This window comes from Dipteris shenzhenensis, chromosome 3 (genome assembly GCF_047967505.1).
Source record: "Dipteris shenzhenensis isolate YYH24624 ecotype China chromosome 3, Dip_SZ_1.0, whole genome shotgun sequence".
Lineage (NCBI taxonomy): Eukaryota > Viridiplantae > Streptophyta > Polypodiopsida > Gleicheniales > Dipteridaceae > Dipteris > Dipteris shenzhenensis.
In genome coordinates, this window is record NC_141598.1 from 61,531,468 (window position 1) to 61,556,357 (window position 24,890).

Here is a 24,890-nt window from a genome sequence, read left to right on the forward strand (position 1 = left end):
TGGTGCATTTCTTCCTGCAAACACATGAATAACTGAAAAACCATCTCCTAGGTGTTTGAAAAAATTAGTCTTGCAAGCACCAAAGTTTGCGTAGGCGAGACCAACATACCTTTGCAAAATCCACGGCATCCTAAACATTACTGGAGCTATCGACCTCCATGTAGGCAAGCATGGATTTTAGAGTTTCTCTTTTGACCTGTAGATTCTATTTTTCTGTTTTCGCTGCAGTCTCATATGCCTCCATGGCATTGGCCATATCATTCTTCACCTTCTGGGCTGCTAAGCTAACACCTCGAGTTTCATGCATTTGGCATTTTGCCTTCTCAAGTGACTCCGCTACGTTTTTGTATTCCTCCCTTGCCATAGCTAGCATCTTTTCTATGTCTTGCAACAATACCACTACAGATTTGAAATTCTTCAACTTGGCATCTTCTGCGTCTGGGATTGGCCAACTTGGCTGCTCCCATCGAAACAAATGCTTCCACCAACAAAAGCTTGGGAAGCTAGAGGAGTTTCATATTTCCTCTCATTGTCATCCTTCTTGTTCCTGCTTAGTCACTTGTCGAACTTTTGCTAGAGCTTGTCTTGATGTTGGACCAAGGAGATTAGGCTCTCAGCACAATCTACCCAAGCAATCAACCCTGTGTTTGTGTGACCATCTTGTCCTTACTCATAAGCAAATCATCTCACAAATGAGTAGGACAACTCTAGGTTGATCGGAGGTTCATGATAGACCTTCAGATGAAATTCTAGAAGCTGGGAGTACACCTCGGGCGTGATAAAACTCTGCACTTTTTTTTTTCTTTCCCTTGTCGAAGGTGGGAAAAAATAGCTAACTAGAACCTATCTGAAACATCAAGTTTTGTGAGTTGGCATGGGTTCAGGCCGACCAAGCTTAGGCCATACTCTGTGTGGAATTCCTCCTTAGTGTTGCAAAACATTTTCTGGCATGGAGTGTCAATGTGGGGTGCTTTAAACCTTAATATTGCTCTAAAAAGTGAACTGAATACTGATACTACAAATTTAAAATACAGACACAATTAGGCAAACATGTGATATGGACTGCAAAAAAGGAAAGAGATATACTATTAAAGACATAGTTAAAAACATATATAGATTGTTCTACACACTTACAAAAATAGGCCTCGGGGGGGTCACTTGTCATATGTAACCCTATCACGTGAGTTCAACAGATGGGTTTTTATTAATTCAATTACTTACAGATTTATATATACATAAGGAAGTAATTTAATACCCAAAGGTTAATATACAGAAGGGCATTTTATATTAAAAATTATCTAGAAGTTTGCAACATGTGACATGGATATTTGCGTAGAGTGGCTTATGTCATGGGAAAACCAAAACATCCTAAATGACATTCCAAAATCCCTTATAAAATTCAACCATGAGGCCATCTTGTTTTAGAGCATTCTCACAAGTCCTCTCCCATTCACTATCAACCATAGGGGAAGAATTGTCAAAGATGCAATCGCAAAATCAATCCGACCATGATGTCTAGGTTGTGCAATATTGTGAGAATATTCTTGAAATATGGAATCAAATGATATATGAATAACAGGGTTACAAGCTCTCTACAAGCTATGAAGGTGATAGCTCATGCAATCTTATCTAAATCTTACTAAATCTTGCTGCCAAAATTCAATGGCCCTCTAATGGGCCGCCGCTTTCGAAATCCCCTCCTAATCATCTTCCATCTTCCTCGCCATCTCCTTCTTCCCCATCCTCCATGATCCCCTCTTGCTAATTCAACACTCCTCCCTCCAGAGAGTACGCTTCATCGTCTCGTGTAGGCTCGCTCCTCAAAAAAGCTGTACGCCTCCACCTTCAACTATCTCCATCGCCTCGTTCTCCAAGATTTTGTTCTGCACCTTAACTTAATGGACGAAAGCTAGGTATTTCCAATACCGAGGTCTCTCAATACACATCTTGGCTATTTATTTGAAGTTTGACTGCTCCCCAATCTAATTATCAGCATTGTTTGGCTTCGCATTGTTCTCAATCCTCCATTTCAGCAGTTGCAGGCCTACACATTCATTAACACAGAGACTACTTCGCAGCAACAGGAAGTCAACATGCCCCGTTAGCTACAGCACTTCTCGACCTATGGGTTCTCCAATTGGTTCCAACTGTTAGCTGCAACGCTGCTCGGTGAAACTTCTGTCCAAGTTCAAACCTGCAGGTAATATCATTATGAAAGCAGAGTAGAGCAACGTCCTATGGATTTTCTCATTACCTTCTCTTTGTGGAACTAGTTAATGGTTCTTTTGTTGTGTGATGCATCGGCTGTCATTGCTCTTGTCACCGATCTTGGATCTTTGTGTCATCGATTTTAAGCAGACTCAAGCAATCGATGCCTACTTTTCCTCCCATTTGTATTCGATTCTCTAAACCAAAGTAAGTTATTTGGCTTGGGTACCTCTCCATTGTCCAAGGAAGAGTAGCAGGAGTTGTGACTTGTAGCCATGCACAACTCGAAGAGAAAAAGGGACGCTGATGTGCCCGAGTGTGGCAAGGCCATTCAAAGGAGGGCAGCTCTGGATCCATCTATTGGCACGCATCAGGTGTTTATCAGTCATCGTGGTCTAGAGATGAAGCGTAAGTTTGCTAATCACCTGTACCGTTTTCTAGAGTTACTGGGAATCAAAGCATTTTTGGACATGAAGGAGCTCCTGAAAGGAGATGACGTTCGCCCTTATATGCTGGACGCTGCTAGGAGAGCAATCATAGGAGTGCCTATCTTTACTAGAATTTACGCAGAGTCTCGGTGGTGTCTGGATGAGCTTGTGCAAATGATGGAGAGTAACACCACCCAGACGTCTAAGGTGATTCCAGTCTTTTATGACGTGATGCTAGAAGAGCTGAGGAAGAAGGATGGGCCGTTTGCAGAGGCTATCAAAGCCCATCGACAAGAAGGCAAGTATGACGAAGATTTCTGGTTGTTCCAAATCTCTGGCTGAGGAAGAAGGATGGGCCGTTTGCAGAGGCTATTAAATCCAAATCTGGTTGTTCCATGCTCTCTGAATGATCCTTTAGTTCAGATTTCTTTTGATCTTTCTCCACTTGTATTGTTCCACAATTCTTACCACATCTATGTCAAAGACTGGAATAACTGACTCATTGGCCCTGAGGAATGCTTCCTCTTCATCCTCCTCTATTTCATTTGCCATGCTAATTGCCTGAGCATGCAATGCCCTTGCATGAATTGGTAAGATTGTAGTTGGAACCATATTAAGTCTGATTTTCTTTTTGCCTTTTCTGAGTGTAACTCTACTCTTTCCCCAATCCATTTTAAGCTTGGCCTGATTAAACCATGGTCTTCCTAAGAGTAAAGGGTATGGATTGTGATTTTCCTCCATCTGAAGCACCACTAAATTCACTAGGTAAGACAAACCTGCCACCACTATTTCCTGTCTTCTGAGTATGCCCAATGTTTGTATCCTCCTCTGATCAGCCATCTTTACTTGGAATGGCACCTCCTCCAATCTGGGTAGTTTCAGCTTCCTATACAGGAATTCTGGTAATATGTTCACACCTGAACCTCCATCCAACAGAACTCCCTGAATTGTTTCTTTGCTGAATTGCAATTCTATCTTGGGAACTAGATAGTCCACATCTTTTGGTTCTACTATGACAACATTAACATCATCTGGCTTCCCCTCTGTATTCAGATCTGACCTCAGAAACTTTGTCAGAACATTCTTTCTGAATTCAGGGACCAAACTGAGCAACTGATCTAATGTGACTGTTGTATGCTCATCATCCTAGAAATATCTTTACTTTGTTGGATTTGATCCTGTACATGTTTGTCAGCCATCTGCTCTTCCATTTTCTTCTAATCTCATTCTTTCTGAAGCTCTAATACTTTGTTCCTCAGCTTGTGAACTTGTTTGAGCACTTTCTTTCGGCACTGCTGTTGTGCCTCCCAAACTCTGGGATCCTCTAAAGATAATTCTGAAACATCTAAATCACTTCTGTGAAGGATACACACTGTGGAAGCACACTGAACAACGATGCAATGATTGGGATATATTGAAGAATGAAAAGTACAAGGCTTTTAAGCCCAGATCCCAAACGGGATAAAATAGTGCTATCTAAGCACACCCCTAACTAAGCACAATGCTAGCTAAGCACAAAGTGCTGTAAACTGAAATAGCTAAATAATAAATGAGATATCATGAGGCCATGTGGGCCCCATGGGTCCGGGGAAAAAACCTCCAGCTACCGGAGTAAAAAGTGTCCCGAACCACTACAATGTGATCACTGGCACTCCCGTGGGTGCATACTGACGGTAAAACCCAACAATAATGCTCATTAGCATTTGCAACATCAAATGAATCTGGCTCCTCTTGATCTGCACATACTGCCATAACATAATCTGATGGATGAGCTTGCTCATGCAACTTAGCATCTGCACGTGTACGGCCAACAACAGGAGTATCTAGCCCACTGTCCCGCATAGTAACTGTATACCACTTGGGTACTCGCCTGGCTTCCTGTATACCTTCCAACTCTTGCTGTACTTCTTGTTGCATTTCGAAATCTGCCATAGGCTGATTTTCAGCAGCAACTGGAGGTGCTATTAGTTGTGCAAGTGTTTCAGCATGCACTAATGGCTATCATATACCATCCATACTTGTGTGAAGATTGTGGGAGAAACAGCAGGAGTACAAATAGTGTCATCCATAGACATAGGCAGAAGCCTCTCAAATATGTCAGGAGGAGCTTGATAAGACTCATAACCAGCCAAGGAAAGTTCTGATTTTTCATCGAAAATCACATCCCTGCTAGTCAAGACTTTCTTACTGACAGGATTATAGAGCCTATAGCCCTTGCTTTCCTTACTATAGCCAACAAAAATGCATTTGACTGCCTTATCATCCAGCTTTCTTCTGATCTCCTTTGGTACATGAGCATAAGCAATACAACCAAAAGTACGAAGATGTGCTACAGTAGGTCTCCTGCCATACCAAGTCTCGAAAGGTGTAACCTTCTTCAGTGCCTTTGTAGGACACTTATTCAAAATGTGGCAAGCTGCCATGATTGCCTCCATCCATAGGATATTCGGCAACTTCTTAGCCTTGAGCATACACCTGGCCATTTCAAGATGTGACCGATTCTTACTCTCAGCCAAGCCATTTTGCTGAGGAGTATAGGGGCTTGTGTACTGATGAGAGATCCCTCTCTCCTGTAAAACAGTATTCAAAATTTTAGACATGTACTCCCCCCCTCGGTCAGATCTGAGAGACTGCAATTCACATGAGGATTGATTTTCAGCCATGGCAATCCAAGCCATGAAGGCATCATACACCTGAGATTTCCTGGTCAAAGCATATATCCAAGTGAACCGAGAAAAGTCATCAATAAAAGTGACAAAATAGTAGTGACCCCCTAATGACTTAACATTCATGGGTCCACATACATCACTGTGTACAACCTGAAGTTTCTGTGTGGCTCGAAAGGACGACCTGGCAAAAGGGAATTTGTGCATTTTCCCAAAATACAGCCTTCACAAACATGTGGTGGTGGCTTCTCCATAGGAGGCAAATCAGCCACCATATTGTGCCTGTGCATGAGCATCAAACTTCCAAAATTTACATGCCCCAGACGGGCATGCCACAACTCTGCAGTGCACTGTGCATGAGTAAGTGGGGTGGCTAAAAAGCTAGCCTGATCAACAGGCTATCGTGTATCCAATTGATACAAACCACGAGTCAAAGTACCTGTCATCAAAAGAGAGCCATGCTGGCTGCGTACAACACACTGATCTCCCTCGAAAGCAACAACAAGTCCACCCTTCACCAAGGAAGATACTGATAACAGATTCTTTTTGATTCCTGGTGCAAACAGAGAATCCATGAGGCAGATTGTGGAGCCATCTATGGCTGTAAGCATAATCTTACCCGCACCTTTTACTGGATAGGTGGCACCATTTGCACATGCCACTGTCTTTTTGAGAGGTGGAGGAACTATGGACACAAAGAAATCACGCCTGGCTGTAATGTGCTTTGAAGCACCGCTATCAAAGTACCAAGCATCATCAGACTCACCAATTTGAAGTGCATGTGAAGCATCATAACTGCAAGTATAAAAACACCAATTCTGCTCTTCAACAAAATCAGCATTTTCACCTGAAGTACCTGCAGTAGAGGCATTGGCAACCAAGCCTTTCTCCCTTTGCTTTTCTTTTGCAATCCTCTTCGGACACTCTGTAATAAAATGCCCTGGCTTTTTGCAATAGTGGCATTTGCCCTTCTTTTTAGGCTTGCTGCCATCCTGCTTCACACCGGAAGAGGTTGCTACACTTTCACTTCCCTGCCCAACAGGTGCATGTGGTTTTGTTACAGGATGGTGTTTAGGCTTAGTTTTGCCTTTCCCTCTGGACCTAGCATAAAAAGCATCCTCTACTGCACCAGATCTCAAATCTTTGTTCTTTCAAACCTACTCTTCCTGCAACAATAAAGAAACCAGCTCCTGAAAGGAAAGTGGCTGTGCTGCGTTTCTCAAAGAGAGATTCAAAGAAGTATGAAATGATAAATAAGACGGTGGCAGAGAGCTCAAAGCTGTCTGAACAAGCTGCGTTTCAGGTATAACCTCATCAATGTTTATCAGTTGCTCTCTCAAATCCTGTATTCTGTTCAAGTGAGTCTGCATAGCATCACCTTCCTTCATCTCTAAATGATCCAGCTCCCTTTTTAAAAAGGAGATTTTAGCCTCATTCCTGGCTGCGTATAACCTCTCCAAGGTTAGCCAGGCTGCTCTAGCATCTATGCAAGAGCGAATGTGAGGAATTATCTGTCTTTGCATTGAAAGAGATATAAGAGACATCGTCTGTGCATCTCTCTTGTCCCATCTTTTCTGATCATCTTCCTAGGAGGAAGTGGAGGTGGTGCCAGTTGCTGATGTCTACCCCCCTGTGGTGGAGTGGCAGGTGCAACTCGTCACCATTAACATACTCCCAAAGGCCTTTGGCCACCAAGATGTTCTTTATCATGAAGGACCACATCGAAAAATTGGTGCCATCAAGCCTGTCCTCCTTGGACACAATCTGTAACACATCATTTTGATTCTGTGCCATTGCGTGCAATCAAAAAGACAAATAAACACTGTATGTGTTCTCACACTGATTGTACCTGCAGCAAATAAAAGAATACCCAAATAACGAAGGTCACCTTATGTGACACTTTTGGATTAAGAATTCTGATTTTTCTGCTGCACAATTACTAATGCATCGAATGTTCTGCTGCTGCATACAACATTGCCCAAAATCTCCCACTGTTGACTGTTAAGTCAATATCAAATGCATTCACCACTGAGAGTACTCAAAGCATATAAATCTGAATATTTAAATTCAGGTCTGCATTATTTCTGAGCACAAATGCCAACCAAATCCACTCACAAACTGAGTATTTTTGCCCAAGCTTCATCTGATACTTCACACAATGTTCCTGAGCACAAAGGAATAAAAAGCCCCTTGTTTATCCACCACAAAACTGAGATTCACTCAGTGTGGATCAACAAGTACGAATCTGAGTAAAAAACTCAGAAATCAATATAGAGAAACGATAGAGAAACCATAGGGTTTGTAGTGGAGCGATCAGAAAATAGACAATACTCAGATACAACTGAAGAACGGAACTCAAAAAACATAGTGCCTGTCGGTAATATGAAAAACTGAATACAAGAACCTCAAGCCGTCGTGTCTGAAGGACCGTGGCTGAGGTGAATCAGAAAGATGATTCCATGTAGAGAGACAGTAGAAAAGATAGCAGCAGAGGGAGCGTAACGCAGTCCTTGATGTAGCTCAATGATGACGAGGATGATGGGAGCTGGAGCTGCCCTAGGAAATGGCTGAAACCAGCATGCTCTGAGGAAGGAACCTTCAGGCTATCTGGAATAGCAATATGATGAAGAAAAGGAGTTGATCTGGGGCAGAAGGAGCTGTTCTGTAGCAGAGGAGCAGAAGGGGACAGATCTGGAGTAGGATGGGACAGATCTGGAGTAGAAGGAGCTGATCTGGAGAAGAGGAGCAGAAGGGGACAGATCTGGAGCAGGATGGGACAGATCTGGAGTAGAAGGATCTGATTTGGAGAAGAGGAGCAGAAGTTGAGGGCAGATCTTGGAGTAGAGGATGGAGCAGCCAGGAGGCATGAAGGAAAGGCAGAAGAGGAGGCAGCAGAGGAGGCAGAAGTGGAGAGGAGAGGTAGATGGAGCAGGCGGGCCTACAGCAAAAGATGGAGGAGATGAGGAGCAGCTGCAGGTCCTGTCCTGTGTAGGAAGTGTGAGGGCAGAGGCCTCTTATAGGCCAGACCTAGCTGGTCGGCCAGCTAGTCGGTGGGCCTGCCAGCTGGTCGGCCAACTGGTCGGCCAGACCAGCTGGACTTTCTAGCCATTTGTTTGGCTGAGAGCTGGCCTTTTGGCTGGCCTGTGAGCTATTTGGATTGCCCCGTAAAGTGGGAATTGCTTAGTTGCTGAATACCCCCTCTCAATTGCCAATTTTGAGGGGCAAACATTGTTTGCTTGGAGCTTCGTGTAGGGATGTCGATGGTGGTGCTGGCTATTCCTGTGAAATGCCCAATAGAAGATCACAAGAGGAGTGCCCTTGCAAGGGAATTGTTCACTTCCTCAAGTGTCATAGTTACACGTATGATACCAGATAGAAATAAGAACACTGTGAAGCTTGAGAGAATAAGCCACCCCTCTCACCGTCGAAAAGGTGGAGGAAAGTGCAAAGGGAAAGAACAAATTTGTCGTAGCAGTACTGATAATCCAAAGAGATCGGAGCTGAACAGTGAGCCAATGTGTGTCCAATCTTGAACCTTGGGAGAGAGGAGTCTATCCCCGCCTTTATGCAGGTAGAAGATTCGAAACAACAGACATCTAGACACATGTGAACAGAAAGGGTCCCGCCTAGGGAGAACTTGTAGATCCTGGAAGTCGATGCTAATGGAGGTAGAGGTGAAGTGTCATGACCCCCTCTTTCAAAGGAATGGGAAGTGTCAAGCCAGAAACCTAGAAAAGGAGGGAGGGATGGTAGTAGAAGATGGAGGCAAGAAAGGGAGGGAGGGATGGCAGTAGAAGATGGAGTTCTCTCCCTTAGTGCGCAGTGGAATGAAGAGGAAACTGATATGTTCATAGGAGTGATGCTCCTGTACCTATGGCCTCCATGAAGAAGCAGGATCTTTAGATCACCTGAGATCTGGGGTCTTTAGATCACCATGGCTCTGATACCATATAGAGAAACGATAGAGAAACCATAGGGTTTGCAGTGGAGCGATCAGAAAATAGACAATACTCAGATACAACTGAAGAACGGAACTAGGAAAACATAGTGCCTGTCGGTAATATGAAAAACTGAATACAAGAACCTCAAGCCGTCGTGTCTGAAGGACCGTGGCTGAGGTGAATCAGAAAGATGATTCCATGTAGAGAGACAGTAGAAAAGATAGCAGCAGAGGGAGCGTAACGCAGTCCTCCATGTAGCTCAATGATGACGAGGATGATGGGAGCTGGAGCTGCCCTAGGAAATGGCTGAAACCAGCATGCTCTGAGGAAGGAACCTTCAGGCTATCTGGAATAGCAATATGATGAAGAAAAGGAGCTTGTCTGGGGCAGAAGGAGCTGTTCTGTAGCAGAGGAGCAGAAGGGGACAGATCTGGAGTAGGATGGGACAGATCTGGAGTAGAAGGAGCTGATCTGGAGAAGAGGAGCAGAAGGGGACAGATCTGGAGCAGGATGGGACAGATCTGGAGTAGAAGGATCTGATCTGGAGAAGAGGAGCAGAAGTTGAGGGCAGATCTTGTAGTAGAGGATGGAGCAGCCAGGAGGCATGAAGGAAAGGCAGAAGAGGAGGCAGCAGAGGAGGCAGAAGTGGAGAGGAGAGGTAGATGGAGCAGGCGGGCCTGCAGCAAAAGATGGAGGAGATGAGGAGCAGCTGCAGGTCCTGTCCTGTGTAGGAAGTGTGAGGGCAGAGGCCTCTTATAGGCCAGACCTAGCTGGTCGGCCAGCTGGTCGGTGGGCCTGCCAGCTGGTCGGCCAGACCAGCTGGACTTTCTAGCCATTTGTTTGGCTGAGAGAGCTGGCCTTTTGGCTGGCCTGTGAGCTATTTGGATTGCCCCGTAAAGTGGGAATTGCTTAGTTGCTGAATAATCAACAGCATAATTCCTCCTCAGAAACCGTTCTACAGTAGCAAATGATGATTGGCAAAAATCTGAAGTGAATTGCATAAACCCACAGCCAGTGTCTTGCATAAAAACAGATGTTCGCAATGTACTTGCGTACGATTGTGAGAGACCTCGAAAGTAGCAGAATGGGCTAGATGCCTACGTGTGGTGTGTAACACTTTGCCTACTTGGCTGTGCCTGTACGGCCCGCTGCCTACGTGTCTACCGCCTATAAGGGAAGTCACAATGCTGGTGCTGCTGCTGCTTGTGGTCGCCAAGAAGCCACAGAATAGTGTAGCCCAGCAGGTCGCCCAGCACAGAACAGGAAGCGGCTTGTCTAGTAGAAAAAACGGCAGCTTCAGGGTGATCACGAACTGAAGAAATGTATCGCCCAGTAGCAAACGGCCTGTAGCAGCTTCGTCCAACTCGCCCATAGCCAAAACGAAGAGCAGGAGTAGGGTAAAACAACCAGCAACCACTTCGCCCAGCCCACAGCTCGAGTAGAGCAGGTCGCAAGCCTCCAAGAGTTTGCTAGGTGAGGAAAAATGAGCAGGCAGACAGAAACAAACAGCCTACTTCTCACAAATCGTGATCCCCAACAGCAGCCTCAAAAAAACGACAGGAGCAGCTCCACAAGTAAGAGGGAGAGCAGCAGGAGAGAAGGAGTCACAGCTCCATGTTTCCTACTCCAAGAGACGACCTCTAAGAATGAAGATGCCAAGAGAAGGAGAGCCTGCTCTGATACCAAATGAAGGATACACACTGTGGAAGCACACTGAACAATGATGCAATGATTGGGATATATTGAAGAATGAAAAGTACAAGGCTTATAAGCCCAGATCCCAAACGGGATAAAATAGTGCTATCTAAGCACACCCCTAACTAAGCACAATGCTAGCTAAGCACAAAGTGCTGTAAACTGAAATAGCTAAATAATAAATGAGATATCATGAGGCCATGTGGGCCCCATGGGTCCGGGGAAAAAACCTCTAGCTACCGGAGTAAAAAGTGTCCCGAACCACTATAGTGTGATCACTGGCACTCCCGTGGGTGCATACTGACGGTAAAACCCAACATTCTGAACTGCTTTCCATATCTTGTGATAGCCAAAACTTCAGGTGGATCTTCAGGGACTTCCTCTACTTGAATGCATTTAGAGCAGTCACACTCCACATGCAACACCTTTGAATCAGACTGGTCCACTTTCATCTCCTCCATAATGGTTTTCTGTTCCATTTGATCCACAATGACTACATTAGCCTGTGGCATTCTGTTTGACTGAAATGGCTGTTTGCCAGTTGCTTGCCTTTGATTATCATACCTTATAATTGGTATTCCCGTTTCCTCTCTGTGCTTGCACCAAAGTGGGCAATCAGGACCCTGTCTGTGATCTCCTCCATAATAAGTGCAGCTATTCTGTGTTGATGATGATGATGCACAGGCCTGTGGGCCAGGTGGTCCCCAATTCCTTTGCTGGAATCTTTTTGGTGGTCCCCTACTACTCTCAGCTTGTTGAGATTCAGTAACTCCAGGTGTGGCCAGCCGACCAGCCCCCATGCAGCAAGGGGGGCCAGAGGGGGTAGGCTGGCCGACCAGCTGGTCGGCCCAGTTGGCCTGACCGACCAGGCTGGTCGGTCCTGCCAAACTGGCCGACTTCCCCCCCTTGGCCTGCCCTATAAAAGAGCCTCCTTCCCTTCACTTCCTATCACTTCTTCCAGCAGCTCCTCAAGGCTCTTGTCTCAGCCTGCTCCTGGCCATCTTCACCGGAGCTTCCCTTCAGCTGTTCTGTTGGCTGCCCACGCTCCCTCTGCAGATCTTCTGGTGCAGCTCCTCCAGCCTCCTCGCTCCAGGCTCCTCCTGCCTCCTCGTTGCAGGCCCCTCCAGCCTTCTTGCTCCAGGCTTCTCCTGCCTCCTCGCTGCAGGCTCATCCAGCCTCCGTGCTCCACGCTCCTTCAGCCTCCTCGCTCCAGGCTCCTTCAGCCTCCTCGTTCCTAGGCTCCAGCCTCCTCACCTCAGGCTTCTGCCTCCTCGCTCCAGGCTCATCCAGGCTCCTCGTTCCAGGCTCCTCCAGCCTCCGTGCTCTCAGGCTCCAGCCTCCTTGTGCCCAGATCCTCTGCTCCAGTTCAGCCCCTCTCTACAGCTCCTGTTTCTCATCCTGTTCAGGACTCCTTGTATTACAGTTGCTGCCCTGGTTTATGGGCTAAGTTATAGCAGATCTGTTTGTGGCACATTTTGTTGTCTCTAGTATTCTCTGTGTGATTCTGTAGCTTCAGTTTGCTTACATCTTCCGCTGCCACTCTTGACATGGTATCAGAGCACTAGGTGCTCCCCATCCTCTTGGTTACTGAAGCTTCCACCAACACCTGGGTGATTTTCTGCTGGTCGGCAGCCTATGTTCCTCCTGCCTCTGTGATCAGCCCTTTGCCTTCTCCTTCTGCTGGTTAGCAGTCTATGTTCCTCCTGCCCCGAGATCGGCACCTTGGTCACTTCTCCCTCTGGTTGGCATCACTGCAGGCTCCTAGTTTGCTGGTCGGCATCTTCCTAGGCACATGTCTTGTTGGTCTGCAGTACCTCTTGTGCACCAATTTTGGTCGGCATCCATCCTGTCCCGAAGCCAGGCACCAGTCGGATCTTTTGTGAATTTATTTTGAAATTTTGCTCCCAGTATCCTGGACTATCAATAGCAGCCTACTGCTTCATCAAGAGCCTCTCCCCCCCTTCCTTCATCGCGCATCGGGTCCGTCTTCACCCGTACGACTTTATTCAAGGGTTTCTGGCAGAACTTATTGGCTCTTGATCTTTGGGTTCGATTGTTCTCTGTTTGGTATTGAAACACATGGGGGGCCTCAGCCACTCAAGAAATCATCAGTCCTGTCTAAAAAGTACGGATCTCCACACCCAGATACAGATCCCAATCCTTCCCCACTTCTCCGAAACTCAGAAGATTGATGGTACTAACTATGACACCTGGAAGGATAACATCGTCGCAGTTTCAGAGGGGGACAGACATCCTCTTCTCCATTTACTCTCTCGTACAGGTTCCCATCTACCGGATTCTCTTCACCGACAAACCTTCCTCATTTGCACTACGCTCCGAGTCTTGGATTGTTTCTTTACATGGCCCCAACCGGGAACATACTCTCGAGGGGGACTCTCCCGTTCACCATCCTTCAACAATCTGGCTCGTTATCGACTGTACCAGCTTCTTGCGGACTCACCCAGCTCCCTGCTTCTTCTCTGGCTACTTAACACTCGACTGGATCTCGGCTTTTCTGTCGGCACCCTCAGTACCTTTATGCAAACCCCTTCGCTTTCTCATTGGCAAGCTGCTCGACGTCTCCTCCGCCATCTTCAGGGGACCTCTACTTTCGGGCTCTTATATACTGCCGGTGGTTCCTCTCCTTCCCCGCTCACTCTCCGAGGTTGGAGTGACTCCGATTGGGCTGGCGACCCCGATTCTCGCCGCTCTACCACGGGCTATGTTTTCTCCTTTGGCTCGGCGGCTATCTCCTGGTCCAGTAAACGCTAACCCACGGTCGCCCTATCTTCCACCGAGGCTGAGTATCGGGCTATGTGTAGTACCACCTGTGAGGCTGTGTGGCTTCGGCGCCTTCTTCTCGATTGTGGTTTTCAGCAATCCACTTCTACCACACTTTTTTGTGACAATCAAAGCTGTATTGCCCTTGCTCGCAATCCGGTCTTTCATGCTCGGACAAAACACATTGAAATTCAGTACCACTACACGCGAGAGAAGGTTCTTGACGGTACCATTGTGCTCCTCTTCAGCACCACTTCCGACAACGTCGCCGACATATTTACCAAATCTGTTTCTCCTCCCCTTCTCCAACGTCATACCAGCTCTTTGGGTCTTGTGCCACACCCTGGAGCTGAGAGGGGGTGTTGAGATTCAGCATCTCCAGGCGTGGCCAGCCGACCAGCCCCCATGCAGCAAGGGGGGCCAGAGGGGGTAGGCTGGCCGACCAGCTGGTCGGCCCAGTTGGCCTGACCGACCAGGCTGGTCGGTCCTGCCAAACTGGCCGACTTCCCCCCCTTGGCCTGCCCTATAAAAGGGCCTCCTTCCCTTCACTTCCTATCACTTCTTCCAGCAGCTCCTCAAGGCTCTTGTCTTAGCCTGCTCCTGGCCATCTTCACCGGAGCTTCCCTTCAGCTGTTCTGTTGGTTGCCCACGCTCCCTCTGCAGACCTTCTGGTGCAGCTCCTCCAGCCTCCTCGCTCCAGGCTCCTCCTGCCTCCTTGTTGCAGGCCCCTCCAGCCTTCTTGCTCGAGGCTTCTCCTGCCTCCTCGCTGCAGGCTCATCCAGCCTCCGTGCTCCACGCTCCTTCAGCCTCCTCGCTCTAGGCTCCTTCAGCCTCCTCGTTCCTAGGCTCCAGCCTCCTCGCCTCAGGCTTCTGCCTCCTCGCTCCAGGCTCATCTAGGCTCCTCGTTCCAGGCTCCTCCAGCCTCCGTGCTCTCAGGCTCCAGCCTCCTTGTGCCCAGATCCTCTGCTCCAGTTCAGCCCCTCTCTGCAGCTCTTGTTTCTCATCCTGTTCAGGACTCCTTGTATTACAGTTGCTGCCCTGGTTTATGGGCTAAGTTACAGCAGATCTGTTTGTGGCACATCTTGTTGTCTCTAGTATTCTCTGTGTGATTCTGTAGCTTCAGTTTGCTTACATCTTCCGCTGCCACTCTTGACACAGCTTGCACAATATTTGCAGAAGTTGGTGGTTGCACTACTTCTGTTCTGTTTTTATATCTGTACCAGCAGGTATTGTCATCATGATTAGTCATGTTACAAGCATTACAATATCTTCTACTTTTTTCTTGGGTTGATGAAATGCCCATGGTTTTCAGGGTATCAGCAATCATCTTGCCCAGATCCTCTGAAGTCTTCTTCTTGGACTTCGTGTGTTTTTTCTGGACTTTTCCTTGCTTTTTCCCTTACCTTTCTTCTTTCTCTTTTTTCTGTCCTCATCATCAGAATCAGAATCTTCTTCCTCCTCAGAATCTGAATCTGAATTCTCACTACCTGAGTCAGAGTCTGCATCTGAGTCTGACTCATCATCAGAATCTTCATCTGAATCACTATCAGAATCTGATTTCTTGCTATGCTTCTTGTCCTTACTTTTGTGTTTGCTCTTCTTCTTAGAGGGTGACCCTTTGAATTTCTCCATTCTCTTTTCTGCTCTTCTGGCAGCACCCACCAATGCATTGAATCCTCCTGCACCTGCAGGAATATCTTGGCTTGCAACTGATGTCCTGAGAGATTTTCTGAGTCCTTTACAGAACCACTCCCCCAATGTCTCATTGGTGGGCCTCTCATTTGCAGCCAGTCGTCCATTCAGATCTAAAAACTTCTGAGCAAAATCCTCAACAAGCAATTTTTTCTGTTTCAATCCTTGCAGCTTGGTTCTGATATTTGTGGGAGTCTTTTCTTTTCTGAATCTCCCCAGAAATGCCTCTTGCAATGCCTGAGTAGTATTGAAGTGAGCAATACCATACTGCCTAAACCAATTCATAGCTTTGGCCTCCAATGTGGCAGCAAACTGTTGCATTTTCACATCATCTCCATACACCCCATTAAATCCACTTGCACCCCATTTTGTCTCAAACTAAGCTACATGGGCATCAGGGTCCTCCTTCTTGGATTTTCCCTCAAAATGTGCAAATTTAACTTTGAGGTTTGCTGGATTAGGTGGTTGAGCCATTACTGGATTAATTAGTGGTGGTAAAATTCTCCTTCTAACTTGCCTCTTTGGCACAGGATTAAACTGTTGTTTTCTCACTACCTGTTGTTGGATTCTTGTCCATGCTATTAATCCACAGAAAGTATTTCGGATCCTATCCTGTTCTTCAGGTGATAATGTATGTTCCACATTGCTGCTACCTGCGACCTCTGTTTGAGCCTCCTGATCAACTGTGGCTTCCTCAGTCAAATTTCCAATCTGAGTACTTGTATCAACTCTTCTGTGTTGCTGAAGGGTCTTCTCTCTTTGTAAAGGGTCTTCCCCTTTACCTTACATAAGCTCTCTAATAAGTTTGTTCATAAGGCACTGCATCTCGAAAAGGCAGTTTTGGGAACGACTCAACTGGAGTTTATAGCTTGCCTTCTACTGAGAGGATTTCTATTAATTGTCCCTTGGATTTGTGCAGGTCACCAAGGAGACTCTCTGTTCGCTTTGTGCCTGGTTAGCAATCCAAAATCAAAACTATAATTGAAATAAAGGTACGATAGCTTTTCTTTCTCTGCTCAATAACCCATTTGTTGGTAAATATTTGATAAGTTGATAAGCTTTTTTTTGGGGGGGGGGGTTTCTTCTTCACGTATGTTCGATGTAGTGTCATCTTTTCATATAGTATGTCAATGTCATAACTTTTTATTCTTGATATTACATGACTATTAGATATCGACGTAGTGTCGTATTTAGCCTTCGACATAATACGTCGATCATCTGATTTGTAATGTAATATTTGAGTCAATTACTTGGGCCATGCATTTGCATGGTGCTTATCTTTCCGCATTGGATCGTATTACTCGATTATATGTGCGGTTAAGTAAGTAAGTCTGCATTTCGACATTTGGTTGTAATATTCAACCTTTGATGTCGTTATAAGGACTCCTTCTCATTGTTTTGAAACTAGCTCGACACTTGGTCGTATCATTCGACTGTATGTGTCGTTTCTCAACCTTAGAAGAGTAATAGAATTCAACACTTTGTCGTTTATTCGACTTTTGGTGTTGTTCCTTAGATATATAATTTATAAAATAAGTAGGCTTCGACACTAGGTCGTTCATTCGGCTTTCAGTGTTGTCGTAGCTTATTTCATAAAACAAATGTTTAAACTTCGACACATGGTCATTTATTTGGCTTTCAGTGTCGTTGTAGGTTATCAGTGTTGTATGATAGATTTGGCTTCAACACTTGGTCGTTTTTTCGACTTTTGATGTTGTTGTACTTAACATTATTAAATGTAATTGTCCAAGCTTTGACACTTAGTCATTTGATTTGATGTTCGTGTCATTGTAGCTTGCATATGAAATGGTTGTTTGTGTTGTTTAGTTTGAAATACTTGTGATCTAGTATAATTAATAGACTAATGGGAAACCCATGCGTTGTTGCAATTGGTAAAATAATAGCTTAGTTAGACTCCTTCAGCTATCACCGCCTTGGTTATAAGTAGCATTGAGATTCGGATTTGCATGTTGGTATTCTTCTACTAAGTTTCCATCCTCAATAAAGACTTGACATTAATTGTGAAGGCCCAAATTGTGAGCAAATTGTAAGGATTCTTATCGCTAGCAAGCAATCATGACTCAAAGGTATACAATTTCTTCCACATGAAATATTTTGTGTAGAATGTAGGGGACTACACTTCTAGTGTAGAATCTAGTGTCTAACACGCACTTCTCCACACACTCAAATGGTAGGCCCATGTAAGCATGATGCAAATTTCATAAGAATGGAGTTCGTTGTGTTCTTTATTGTAATTAACTTTGTGTTCATTGATTACTTAAAATATGAATATATTTTAGATTCTCTCTCAATACTTGGTTTTTTCATGCATGTTTTGCCAAAAATCCTTTTGTGAAAAGATGCAAGCAGAGCAAAGGAAAAATTGGCTCAAAGTCATTAGGTGGCATCTTTGTATAGGGATAAGTAAGATGAGCAAGGAGCAAATAACAGACATAACTAGCAATACAATACGGATAGAGTGTTTCTACAATGAGGTCATAGCCAACACAATGGGAGAGACGCTGCCCAAGAGTGAAATGAATGAAGGTGGAGTACGTCACATGATCAATAGCATCATAGGAAATATGAAGAAATGTGCAGAAGACTTGCGAGATGACTTGCCTCCTAATATTGACATGGAGAAATTAGGTTTTTGGGATTTGAAGTGGAAAGAGGAGAAGGGTAGAAGCAAGAGGGAAAAAGACATAGATTCACATTTCACTATTTCGAAGAGAGTACGATATGAGCAATTAAAACATTCATGTGATCCATCTTCTGAGGCATGGTTAGCTATTGAGGGTAGTCGCGGGGATGCTTCTCACAAAGCACATTCATTTAGGAATGGTGATTGTTCAATTGTGTTAGGTATCCCCCATGAGGCTATAGAGGAGGGTGAGAATCTTGGTGCTGGCTCATTTAGAGTATGCTTTAAAGTCACTTTTAATGGCATCTCTTTCTTTCCTCGAAGTATTACTTATGCAGCGAAGCGCTACAAAGGAAACATATATCACACCTTAAAGTCATTTGACAAAGAGTATGGAATGCAAATATTATATCAGATGCATAGGATTTACTAGAAGCTTACCTTGGATCAACATTTTTCCATACTTCAATGGAGGGAGTATTGGAGACATGATGATGCAGCTACCCTTTGAGAAAGGGACTTTCAGAAAGTAAGTGTTATGCTTGAAAGGCAATGGAGTCACTAGGAGAGAACCAGATCCAATACTAAGTGATGTGCAGCTTACGAGATTAAAGGCATTTGTGGAAGCTACCCCAGACATCATACACGCATTGCTTGATGCATTAGCAGCTGTACACCAAGAAGGCATTATACATTGTGATCTACACCCTTTCAATGTCATGCTAGATTTCACCAAGAATCATAGTCCACGGGTTGGCATCATTGATTGGGGATTGCTACTTCGATACAATGAATCAAGAGAAGCTGTTAATTTTGTGAAGCGTACTTCAGATATGGATGATGTGACTTATAAGATCAAGAAGACTACAGCAATAAGACAAAATCGACTCCGGCCTTGGCAAGCTCCATAAATAATCGACCCTGAGAACACCAATGCTTACAGTAAAGAATCAGATGTGTTTGCCATGGGATACATGATTAAAGAGGTTATTAATTTTTATAAGGAGTGTAAGGAATACTACTTCAAAGAGGATTACACAAAATAGTCAGCATGGAGTGGCAAGTTGCGGCAGATTTATTTCAATGCAACTAACTATATGTTTGTGGAAAAACAAAATAGAATGACATTGGCCGAGATGAATAATCGACTAGCAAGATTTAATACTCAACCCCATGCCTGTTTGCGGCCTGCAGTTGAGATGATGCCTCAGTTTTATTAATCCAATTTTATTATAAAGCTACTCTTGGACAATTATGTTTATAAACTATGATGTTACTCTTTCAATGCATTTTGAATACTAGTATATGCATCTATACTATTTGAATTTAATAAAGTATTATAAAATATATATTTTTAAAATTCTCAAATTTTTATCTTCGTGCTGTAACTTCTTGCATTTTGAATACTAGTATATGTGTTTATAGTATTTGAATTTAATAAAGTGTAAGGGGTCTTAGAATGTATTTTTATTTTTTTTCAAAATTTTATATTTGTGTATTAGAATTGTGTATTAATTTGGGAAGAGTTTGTGTTTATTATGGTTAAACTCAAACCCATGAGTCATGCATACAAATTTTTATTATAATGGTTAAATTTAAACTCACTAGTCATGCACAAATTGGCAATCTAAATTTTGTAGGTCATGCACACACAGGTGGAGGGGGGGTTATAATTAAGGTTCTCATTTTATTTTGAAGTACATCGGTCTCCTATTATGGCATCTTTTTTCAGGATTCAAGTGATTGACTATGATAATAAGGAGGAATTAGGTGTTGTTAGGGTGACAAGAGACACAGGTCATCCCACATTCTCTCATGTTCGTGAACAAATTGAAGGTGATGAGCTTCTATTGGAACCCTTTGAGTTTGTTGAGGATGGATATACAATAACCAAACGGCAAGAGGAACGTTGGACAATCAATGATCAACTCTTAGTGCACATCAAGAGAAGTCTATGCCGCATAGAGGAAACTTCTTATCCATGTAAAAGACATTGCACTCAACTAGCTGATGACATAAATCTTGATGCCCAAGTGCACATGTCTTCAAAGCTTTCTAGTAGATTACTAAGCCCAAATATTCTTGAACTTTGGCAACGTGAATGTGATAGAGTTAGATCAAAGCTAAAGGAAATGGTAGTGTCAAGGGATGATAAGTTTGAGTTGCATTCTGAGGACTTCAATGGGGTGCCCCATGTGCGAATTTGGTGTCATGAGTGTAATGAACTTTATGGTAAAGGATTGATAGAAGGCAAGCATGCAGCATACAATTGCTTCTCTAACTTCATGAGATTTCACATATTAGAAAGTAAAAAGCATGAGCTCAAGTATATGGTTGCTCGAGGACTACGAAAAGAAGATATGCCCAAAGTAGTGCATCAACCGACAAAGGATGATAAAAGACAGATAGAAGATGCGATAGAGAAGATGAAATCTTTTATGTCCACAAATGAAGGTATTATTTGTTCCTTTATTCCTCAATTAGTATTTGCCATCTTCTTACATTAAGTCTCTTACTCATTTCCTATCGTTTCAATAGGTTGGGATTTTGAGGTTGTTGAAGCTACAATACATGATTTTAAGGACAAAAGCTTGGTGAAGGTGCGATGCAAATATGATGATGCATGGTTGCGTTTATGTCCTCCAAGATCATATTTGTACACGGTTCTCAATGAACACACAAAGTCAAACTCTCATATCAAGTCGCTCATGAGAAAAGATGAAAATCCAAAGGTAGCACTCACTGGCTTGCGAGGGTGTCCTCGAAAGGATAAGGAGCATGATCCAAAGCAAATATCTCTTAGCAACTTTTTGGTTTCAACAAAAACTAGAAGCCCAAGTACGAGTGCTTTCTCTGTTGATTCAAGTTTTAATAGAGAAAATGAATCTTCTTTTGTAAATTTTGACTTGCTATGTTGGGGCCTTTGGAGCCATGAGGTCAAAGTAGGTAACAAGTATGTCAAGATAAAGCCTTTCTTAGATGATCAATGTGGCGGGAAGTATTGGTTTATAGAGCGTCATGTTAAGGCGACGTTAAATAATGGATGTACGGATATTCATGTGGATGGATGCTTTTGTCACATAAGTTGCATACACATTTCACAAGATGGGCAACTATTTAAAGGCTTTACATGCCACCATTGCAAGGGGATAGTTAAACTTGCTGACTTTAGAATGAGATTGTACAGAGAAGAGAAGGTTGAGAACAAGAGAGGAGATAGGAGTACCGGTTATGGAAGAAGGCTAGATTATCTTACAAAGAGTGAGCTTAGAAATGCAACTCTTTTTGCTAAAAGTCGAGTAAGAGACCTTTCTAAGCAACTATGGTGGACAAAGTCTCAGGTTGCCATTCTTTCAGTAAGAGTCCGCACTTTAAGAGAAGCTAGCATAGAGTCTCTCAATCGAAAGGATGTAAAACGATTTTGCAACAATATAATTGAAGCCCATAGATTGGAAAAGTTTGGTAGTAAAGTTGCCTTATGGGACTTTCTACAAGATGTTGCCACAAACATAATCAAGTCAAGTGCTGGACAAAGATATAGCGAGAACACAAAGGCAATATTTGAGGTTGCAAGGATGTGGGGAGGTCCAAGGTTACATGACTTCTTGAGTTCCAACCTCAATGGGCCTTCTTTATCAACGACAAAGCGAGGGCAAAGACTTGCTACTCAGTTTGTACCTGGTATACATGAATATCTTTTTGATGCAATCACTGAAATTTATGAAAAAGAAAAAGAAAAGCATGGAATCATGTCAAGGATTCCCTTCATCATAGTGGAAGATGAAACTGCAATAAAGAAGCGGATAAGGTAACCCCCTTTTTCTCTAAATTATTTTCATAATCTAAATCTTGTTTTTGAATGCAAGAGGATTGCATATGATCTTACAGACTTGTGCTTATTATTGCTTGTAGGTGGAATCCAAAGGATGACATGCTTGTAGGTTTTGATGGATATAAAGTAGATGATCATGAGTGCATGACCACATGCATGATCAAAGTGGGAGAAGGACAAAAAGGATATGATCAGATTATTGATGCATTTCAAAATTGTGTCATTGGTGGACGTGCAAGAGTTTTTCTTGCCAATCCATTGCATGATGCACTCCCACGCTTGGTTCTTGCACTTCATTGCACTTGCGGCCGATTTGATGCAAGTTTTGTCCACACGCAATGGGATGCTATTTTAAACTTATGGAATGAGAAGCTAAAGACCACGGTTGGTCCAATTATTGGACATGCATCTGATGGTGATAGTCGGCGAAGAACATTGATGATCTCCGATTATCTAGATAAAAGAGGTAGTAGATTTGGGATAAAATGGGATGGATGGCCTCTCACAGCAAAAGTTTTAGAAAATCAAGTTTTTGGGCTGCATGATCAAGATTTTGTACATAATGGAAAAAAGTTAGTCAATGTTCTTGACAAGCCTAAGCGTCAATTGGCTATTGGCAATGTTTGGATCACCTTAAATCATGTCATTATTGTGTATGATGCTTTTTCTATCGACAAGCATATGCTAAGGGAGGGAGACATTAGGCGAGATGACCGACAAAATTGGGCTGGAGCTCAAAGAATATGCAGTAGACAAGTGCAATGGTGCTGGAATTGGCAAACAATGGAATTCATAGAAAAGAGAGGAGCATGCTAGAAACACAAGCTTATCTTGAAATTGCTGGAGACTACATCGACATCTTCTTATCTCCACATTTGAATCTTGTGGATCGAGTCTATCTTGCGGGCAAAGTCTCTTTTTTCTTTCAAATTTGGAGGTCTTGGATTGTTCATCATGCCAACTATACGTTGGATAGAAACTTCATAACTAAGGAAGCTTTCTTAGATGTGCAACTCTCATGCCATTTTGTGGTCCTACTGATCAAGTACTTTAGAGAATTTTGTCCAAGCCTAAGGTGTCCTTTACATCTTACAGGTTCAGATGTAGTTGAAATCTTCTTCAGCAAGATTGGAAGCATGGTGGGACAAGAACGCGCTTATGACTTGATGGATATGCTACATAGTGCAGGTAGTATGAATAGGCTTGCACACTTTGAATGCAAAGAGGATAGTCCTCTATTTACAAGGGCACATAAGAAGCAAGAACATGTCTGGAGAGAATTGAATCTCAAAGAGAACATGCAAGAAGCGAATCTAGGGGACTATGAGTGTGTGTCAACTGATGATAAAATCATCGAAGCATTGAAGAAGGGACTAAAAAGTGCTCAAGAAAGGTGTGAAAGTTTGCATATGAAGCCAAAGGGTGAGAATATGAAGTGGTGGATGGAACCTTGGTCAAATGGATTTGCAGATGCATATTCACAAGAATCTGATTCTGAAGAAGAAGACCAAAATGTCAAGCAGATCATGTGTCAGAAATAGATGATAATGACAACGATGCCTCCATAAGTGAAATCAGACATGTGGTGGATTCTCTCCTAGATGAACAAGAAGCAGTGAGCCCAGTTGTTACCATTGATGGTAAAACTCTCTTCAAGTCCACATTGGTAAGCCAACTTAATGGAAATCCCACACTCTCTAAAGATAGACTCACAAGGGTTCGCCAAGGAGTATACTACTCTAAGGAAGATATACCTCTTGCTACATCAAATGAGAACCTATTTGGAATAGGTTCTGATTGTGCCGTATTCTTTCATGAAGAACACAAAACAAGGAAAAGCAAAAGGAAATGCAATCCAAGATCTTTGCAAAAAAAGAAAACACAAGCTATATGGTACCTTGGACGAGTTCAAAAAATGAGAAGAAAGGTTGGTGGGGGGTATGTGGAATATAAAAGAGGGTTCAACCTTTCAGATAGACCTTTTGGAGTAGAAGTCCAGCTTGGGTGGTATCAAAAGGCAAAAGGTTCAAGATGCTTCACATATGACCTTACAGACCTTGACATGATAAATATTGAGAGCGTAATTGCATTGGCAAACCTCACCTATGAGGGTAATAGCAATAAGTATACTTTAGATGAGAATGATTGGAATGTATTCAATGACTTTGTAAAGGGGCATTAAACGCACTTGGTAGGGGCTTCTTTGTAATCTTTCTAATATGATAAAAGCTTTATTATGATTATTACTATGCACTGAGTTTAGTTTGATTTGTCTTGATGGATTTTTTAAATTATTTTTTTGCAGAATCTTGAATCACAGAAGTGGATGATTTGCAACCGCCTGGGTACTTTTGTTTATATGAATGCCACTAAGCAAGTTTGAAAATTCTATTTTGGCATCGGCTACAACAAGATGTTGTATGAATGTAGCCTCTATGGTTTTAATACCATGGTTTGATATGACTTAGTAGATGTTTGTATTTGGCAAGAAATAAATATTATATATCGTCATTGAATGCTTTGTAAAATTGGCTAATCTATCATCCCTTCTCCTAGCTGAAACACCCATACATATGGTTTTGTAAAAAAAGGAAAGATATAAAGCATTTATAAAAGCTCCCAATCTTTCATGTAGTATTTTTATAAAGGTTGTTTCTTGAGCTCTTTACGTGTTTCAAGTGACTTTGCACAATTCTTTGCTCTTGGTGTATGGCACACATGATTTGTCTTGTTTGATATTTGTTCCTCTTAATTTTTGCACAATAGTCTTTATTCTTTGTTTCTCTTGCCTTATGGCATCATCAAGACACAAACCCATCTTAAACTTATGCATTGCCCATTATTGCAGTCGGTACCTCAATTTTTTGTGTGTAGATTCAAATAATGCAGGTGATGTAGAGATCTTGCATTCTAAATATCTCATCCTACCTAAAGGGACTCCAAAAGTAGTAGTGTATGACTAACATAAGGACTTTTAAAATTCCTCTAGGAAAATAAATATAC

At 43.2% G+C, this 24,890-nt stretch overlaps 1 protein-coding gene across 1 annotated transcript; it reads left to right on the plus strand.

The window, feature by feature from the left end:
• The first annotated feature begins 2,483 nt into the window (after positions 1 to 2,483).
• LOC147904123 (TIR domain-containing protein-like) lies at positions 2,484 to 2,978 on the plus strand. Its single transcript, XM_087372387.1, has one exon. It carries the CDS (start codon positions 2,484 to 2,486, stop codon positions 2,976 to 2,978), a length of 495 nt encoding a protein of 164 aa, XP_087228513.1.
• The last annotated feature ends 21,912 nt before the right edge of the window (positions 2,979 to 24,890 follow it).

Excerpts from the sequence above, each read along its gene's own strand:
- LOC147904123 (XM_087372387.1), top strand. The coding sequence starts at position 2,484 with ATGCACAACTCGAAGAGAAAAAGGGACGCTGATGTGCCCGAGTGTGGC.